The following is a 6,767-nucleotide window of genomic DNA, read 5'->3' as shown; positions in this document are numbered from 1 at the left end:
TATGTTTAACTGTTTCCGTTTGGGATCAGAGGAATCCAGGTTGACAGTCAGCATGAAACCATCTGATGTTTTCTGCCTTGTTTAGCTTCCACCAAGTTCCTTTGTTAACAGTGTCCGACAGTCAGCGGTGACCTAGTCAAACCACCTCTGACTCAGCAGCAGTCTTGTCAAGGAGGACAGTTGCCAGAACATTTCCTGGCATGGGACCCTCTGCTTCAGCCTCTCTGCTGGCTAGGAGATAAGATCACCAGCATGAGGAGTGTGATAGCGGGTGTGCCTTGTCTGGAAGGCAGGCTCAGTGGCATGACAAAATACAGATGTGTGTGTGGTGATTTGCCATCACAAGGCACATTAGGGTGACCTGGGTGAAATTTCACTGGCCAGATCAGTGTGATCAGCCCTGGCCCATGACCAGATGCACCATTCGGTCAGTGTGGGATCATTTGCCTGGAGCATCACAACACTAACCCCAACATGAGGAATGAAACTGCTCCCTCGCAGAGAGCTTTCAAAGAAGAGGTAGAGGGATTCACCTCTTCTCTCTTATCCCAAGGTAGTGTGAGGAAACATCTGAGAAGGCATTTCGCTACAGGAGATCATTATGTTCATGTGTTCCCTGCACTGAGGAGAGCATTTCTTGCTTAGGTGGGGTGTGAGAAACAGCTGGGGATGGCTCTGTGGTCTTACCCTCACCGTCTCTCCCACCACATCACTCGTGGCGAAAGGTGATGTCAGCAGTTATGAAAAGAGATGGGGAACGCGATGGGTTCAGAAACGGTCTCCGTTTATCGAAGGACACGAGATGTTTGCTGATCCGTGCGAACACACGGGGAAAAACAGACAGCTGATAAACAGCTACGGGTTAAGAAACAGAAGGGAGGAGTGATGTATGTCATGTTTGCCAGTGAGAAAACTGAGAGTGATGTGGACTAACAGTAATCCACAGGGTGACAGAGAACCTGATTGAGTTTGTAACCACGTTCTGTTGGCATCGCAGTCAATGAGCACAGAGAATGACTGATGATCCCGCAGCCAGTGGAGTGGAAACTAAGGGGAGCACTCAGGCCAAAGAGGGACATGGTCATAAATTCCCAGGAGAAAAAAATGAGGCCAAGCCCAGCGCTGACCGTAAGTTGTGTTTTCCTACCGCGCACGGTCGAGCACCTCATCAGTCATGGAGGTGTTTGGGAACGAGTAGTGAAACAGAGATTTGCCTGAGGCCCACGGGTGACAGGGTGCTGCTGTTAAATCACGGAGAAGCTGAGTGAGAACATGGATGAGAACACGGATGAAAAGAAGGGTGAAAACACTGCCATGTAAACGGTTGAGAACACGCGTAAGGACCCGGCGAGAACATGTGCGGGTCACTAGGTCAAGCCCTCCGGGGTAAAGGCCGAAGGAGCAAACTCTGTGATCGTTTACAAAAGGGTGCGATGGGGGCCCAAGAATGAAAGTTTAACGGTTGAGAATACAATGGCCACACTCGTAGTTTCTATGGGTCGCGTTTCATAATGTCAAAGGACGTTACGTGTTTATTTAGGTGAGGAGCACGGGGAAAAGAAATTAACCAAACACGTTGTTGTCCTCAGCCAATATGACGACCGTTGGCACAAATTGCGTTCTGGAATGTTCTTCTCTGACCCTGATTCAGGGTTGGGACAAAAAGGTGTCCGGATGCTTCTGGAGTGTTCCCATGCGGCACGTCTGCGGACGTCCGCAGGCAGGCGGCACGTGACGGCGACTAAATCGGAGCAGTGGGCGTCCTGGAAGAGCGAGGCCTCCAACGCAGCCTCAGTGCCGTCGGTGGAGGAGACACTGTAGCTCCTTCTCGCTCTTCTCAGCCCTTTTCACTGCGTTTCTGAGGTTTTCCTTGTCTGGTCTTCATTACCCTTCAAATGGGCACTTCTAAATCTCTGGTTCACAGATAACTGGCCAACTTTAAAAACACTGACGTGTGACATTCCGGAAAGTGACGAGCGATGAGGAGTTCAGAGATAATGGTCGGGTTGCTAGTAGAGAAGCTGTGGATGGTAGCGATTGCTGTGGCGCTCTGTGTTGGCACATCCCACGCCTTTGTTCCGCCATCGCCTCCCTCCCTCGCTTGCTCCCTCCTCCCCTCCTCTCCCGGTCGTGTTCCCGCTCCGCCGAGTGCCTCAGGATATAAATGCCAGCATCGGCTGGCCTCCGCAGACGCATAGCTCTGCCGATCTGCACGACTCTCGCCTTCATCCGGCAGTTGCCGCTCTGTCCGCTCCTCGCCGAGCTCGGCACGGCGCGACACCCCAGGGCGGGTGACCAGACGGCTCGAACCCAGGATCGTCCAACAGCCTTTCAGGTGGGTCCTTCTCTGCTCGGTGTCCGCCTCCCTCGCACCCGGGCATCCTGTTTCCTCCCATGGAGCAGCCGCTTCTCACCTGCAACAGGTGATGTTCCGCTGGCCTCCGGAGATCAGCCTTATGTTCCCAGCATGGGGCAGAATTAGGAGCGCTATTCCCCACCCGAGTGACCGTATGTGTGTTTAATGTCCTGATGAAGATGGAAGGACATGGACCCTTCTACTGGGGAGTGAAAAGAGGCTGAGTTTGGGTGGTGCTTGTGCGAGCTCCACAGCGTGCGAATTACCAGGTCAGCTGGTCGTGCCGTGTGCCCCTGATCCGGTTGGTCGGCGGGTGACCACGTTTTACCCTGAGCGGCTCCCCTGGTAATAATATGTGGAGAGCTTCTGTATTTTAGAGGAGGCGTTCGGCACTTGATCTCTGTGACTGGGCTCATCTACCAAAGAAATGAATCGTGTCTTTTGCGACTGATGAGAGAACTTTGAAATATGGCGATATTCCATAAGATCTCGACAGGTAGTTTGCCGTTGTCGCTCTGCACTGACACAGTGATGGATCCTTTCTTCATCCGGTTGGGCATGAGCTCTCTTCTGTTGTTTATGGCCCTCGGCCTTGGGGTGAAAGTCAGCGGATATGCTACGGGGATGAGTTAAAGATGGCAGGAGGTGTACGAGTTGAAGCGCCGGACTTAGTGGTACCAGCGAACCTGTCTAAATAAGCCCATCAGTTTGCTACTTCTCCTCGATTTGCATTTCCGAGCCTTGCTCCGCCTCCTTCACCCTCCCCCACCAGCTCCCCCCCCCAGCCTTGTGCTGCCGCTCCCTCCATCCATGCAAGCCGTTTTGCAAATGACAGTGCTCAGGGACAGGAAGTGCCTATTTTTAGCAATGGGGGAAGGAGAGAGGAGGGAAGAGGGAGGAGGATGAGAAGGAGGAGGAGGAGGAGGAGGAGGAGGGAGTGCAGGGGTGAGGAGAGTGCGTTGTGTTCAGTAGCTGTAGCGGGGTGCTGGCAGCCGGTCTTACGGAGCTCACTCAGAAGCATCGTCGCTGCACGACACACAACACAGGGCATCGCTTTGCGAGAGAGAAGCCGACACCAGACACACACTCTCACGCACGCAAATCCACGCGTTCCTGCGTGTGCACAGTCCAAATTCAGGTGAGGCTGGAGACAAGGCTGCAGCGGTTGATGGTTAACGGTCAACAGTTAGCAAGCGGGGGGGGGGTTATGTTTTGCATTCTGCATGGCCGTCACACCCCGAGCTGCGTGACACGGCACGACATGCGACGTTGATGCTGTGCAAGATTCACCTTGTGCCTGTTTGGATCTCAACGCAGGTGGACGCGATGCGATTCGGAGCTGGGCGACGTTGGAGCTGTTCAACGTTCTCGGTTATATAAAGGAACCTAGAAAAGAAATTCGCACGAGTGTGTTTGTGTATTTATTTATTTATTTCTGCCTTCTTGCTTTGTACCACTGCGAGGTGGGTGGGTGAGCGCTTAGCAGTTGGTGCTGCATTCCCCTTTGCTTGTTGGTGCAATGTGCGAAGCGAGCAGCTCCTACGTGACATGGAGGTGTGCGATTTGGGCGACCGCCGTTTGCAGCATGCGTTTTGACTGGTATTCGATGTGGTGTCTTATCTGCTGAGGGGAGGCTGGGTTTCCAGACCTTGAGGATCAACCCCCATGGGCTGGGGATGTAAACAACTGGACCGGGGCCATGGAGCGCGTTGCCATAGAGACCTGAGAGCGGGCAGAACGGTATCGCCGGGAGGAGTAGGAGCTGTTTACCGAGAGCACAGATGCTTCCAGCAAGCGACAAAACTCGGGTCACATTCACAAGGAAGGGAGTAAAGGCAGCACGCTTGCACAGGTTTGTAACCCACAACGCAGCTTGTGCATGCTCAAGAAGAGAAGCAGGTTGGAATCCACGGTATCGGATGGCAGCAGTTGGGTTCGTGTTGGATAAACCATGGTTACCATATCAGTACAGACTGATGGGTGCAGGCAGAAGGAAGGCAGAAATGACCAGAAAGTCACAGGAAGGAAGGTGAAGGGAATGAGCGTTTGTGACTTTGTCACGTTGCGTTGAAATGTCAGAGAGTGGAGTTACTCTGCGGACCACTCCTCCCCAGCGGTCCGGTTTGCCGCCGTCTCAGTGTTCAGGCAGGCATAGCCCACGACAGGGACATGGTGCTTCTTCCGGCGGTCAGTTTTGAGCTCTTCGCTCCACACGGGCAACTGTGTCTGGGAGTTTAGATGCCGCAAGGTTCCACGGGTCCGCGTGACCCAGATTTTATGGTACAGAAGGCAAAGTGAGCGATACGTCAACTGCAGCTTCGGCCGGCGTCGGACAGGTCCAAACAGAGCCGCTCGAGAGGGGGATGGGGTGCCCGCGTGGGCTGATGTGGTCCGTCGTGCTCTTTGCAGACACCCACATCATGTGTGGCTCATCTTCCTTCATCCACTGGTGTTGCGCGTGAAAAGAATATCAGTGTAAGAGTCGTGAGTGTGTATCAGAGAGCCGCCGCTTACGACCATAACAAAACGACAGTCATCGGCTGGCCGACTTGGTCTGGATCAGTGTGTGTCACTGATACGACCGTCACATCCTAAGTGACCGTGTCTGGCGCCTTTGTCTCCAACAGACATGCGTCCCCGGTCCAGACTCCTGGCCAAGAAGCGGCTGCCCACCATCAGGGAGGGATCGGAGGAGCTGCTGCAGGACATGAACCAGACGAACAGCTGCCGCTCTCCCGGCGCCGGGCACCAGGAAGCGCTCTCCTCCGAGGCCTACCTGCAGTCCATTTGCCAGCTGGCGCGGCCTGCCTTCCCCGTCCGCGAACCTGACCGTGACATCCTGGCCCTGGGCTCGCTGGACCAGCTCAAACCCGGCGTTCCCACTTGGCCCCCGTCCCCCGTCACCCGCCGCTACACCCACAGGGATGGACAGCCAGGACACGGTGTTGGTGCTCAGTCCCTCTCCGACACCGGCGCACCCGACCCCCTAGAGTACCTGTATGGACACCGGAACACCTCCTCGCAGGATGCCCGGGGGAAGCAGCCTCTCCCTCCCAGAGGGGGCGGAGCCACAACAGAGAGCCGGTGCCTGGTGCGAGCCAACAGTTTCCCCCGCTTGTCTTCGCCTCGTCACACCCAGCGCAAGAGCAGCTGCCCCGAACTCAGCCTGCGGGACGCATGCGGCCCCGTCGCGGCTTCCGCGGAGCCCCGCTCGCCCCCCAAAAGCAGCAGGAGGCCTCCTACGGGAGGAAAGGAGAAGTGCGGCGCCTCCGCGGACAGACAGTCCATGATCTCGCACTGGATGGCGGACTGCCGCAGCGCCTGGAGGGAGGCCCGAATGCGCTCCTGCATGCTGCCCGCCATCGCCGAGATATAGGCGGAGCCGGGGTGCCTCCAAGGGGGGTCTCCCTCTTCTCACTTAACGCAGGAACGCCACTCGGTCCTCATTAAGCTTGGCAGAGGTTGTGCGCACAAGCACACACACACACACACTCCTGTTTAGGAACATTCCAGAAGAAACACGGTCCAGGTGTTGTCTCAGTGCATCACGTTTGTCGAGCGAGCATTTTCCACAGCAGCGAGACGCGACGTCAGCTGTGATCATTCCTCACGGCACCCGGGTACAGTGTCAATCCCCGCGTCATTCCCACCCGGACTGGTCCCCGGACAGTTCCGTGTGAAAAAGAAGGACTCGGTCTTGCTGTCATACTCCTTCCGTGCTGTTATTTGAAGCGACAGCGCCCACATCTTTCAGGCAGCGTTCACTCTCGTACCGTCGATGTCTTCGAGATCTCAAAGGGCCTTTCGGGGTAGATGTTACCGGCAGCTCCAGGAGTAACATTTTCTGTGTGTGTTTGTTAGAGGGTAGGTTTTATTTCTGCAGGATAATTAAAAAAAAGGGTTCTCACACTTTCTCCCAGCTGGACAAAGAGCTGGAACGTGTACAAAAGTCCCTTTCCTTTAGCTGACGATCCTTAACCCGCGGCACGTGAAACTGCCACCTTCGTGGTTCTTACTCCAGAGTTTTAGCGCTTCTACAGCCTGCTAGTTGTGAATGGACCCAACACATGTGTTCGGTACAACACTAAATGTGGACGGTACTAACCAGCAATATGGTCTGAATATATGTCTCTATGAAAATAAAAGCACCACTCCTGTGTACCACTGTCCGAATCTTTCATTTAATATAGAGCTCCTTTTATAAAATGTAGGATATGTTATGACAACGAACGCATAGTTCAGGTACTATATCGAATTCATCTGATTGGTCCTCCAGCGTGTGGTGAGATGTTTTATCTATTGTATATAATAGCACATGTAAAGATATACTCTGCAGGAGTGTAAAACTGTGAAAAGGTTGAGATTTTGTGGTGATTTTAAGCTCTTCTAATTTTTGTACCTCTGTCCACTG

General features: G+C 54.2%; 1 protein-coding gene across 3 annotated transcripts; it reads left to right on the top strand.

Annotated features, from left to right (window-relative positions):
• The first annotated feature begins 2,141 nt into the window (after positions 1-2,141).
• LOC108936799 (protein DEPP1) lies at positions 2,142-6,767 on the top strand. Of its 3 annotated transcripts, none has more exons than XM_018756371.2 (2): positions 2,142-2,335; positions 4,984-6,767. In XM_018756371.2, exon 2 carries the CDS (start codon positions 4,986-4,988, stop codon positions 5,730-5,732), a length of 747 nt encoding a protein of 248 aa, XP_018611887.1. In that variant the 5' UTR covers positions 2,142-2,335; positions 4,984-4,985; the 3' UTR covers positions 5,733-6,767. The 3 variants fall into 3 exon arrangements, with proteins under 3 accessions (XP_018611887.1, XP_018611886.1, XP_018611888.1); XM_018756370.2 differs by lacking the exon at positions 2,142-2,335 and adding an exon at positions 3,303-3,494; XM_018756372.2 differs by lacking the exon at positions 2,142-2,335 and adding an exon at positions 3,666-4,208.

The sequence above is a fragment of the Scleropages formosus genome, chromosome 13 (genome assembly GCF_900964775.1).
Source record: "Scleropages formosus chromosome 13, fSclFor1.1, whole genome shotgun sequence".
Taxonomy (NCBI): domain Eukaryota; kingdom Metazoa; phylum Chordata; class Actinopteri; order Osteoglossiformes; family Osteoglossidae; genus Scleropages; species Scleropages formosus.
This window is presented reverse-complemented; position numbering and strand designations above follow the sequence as displayed.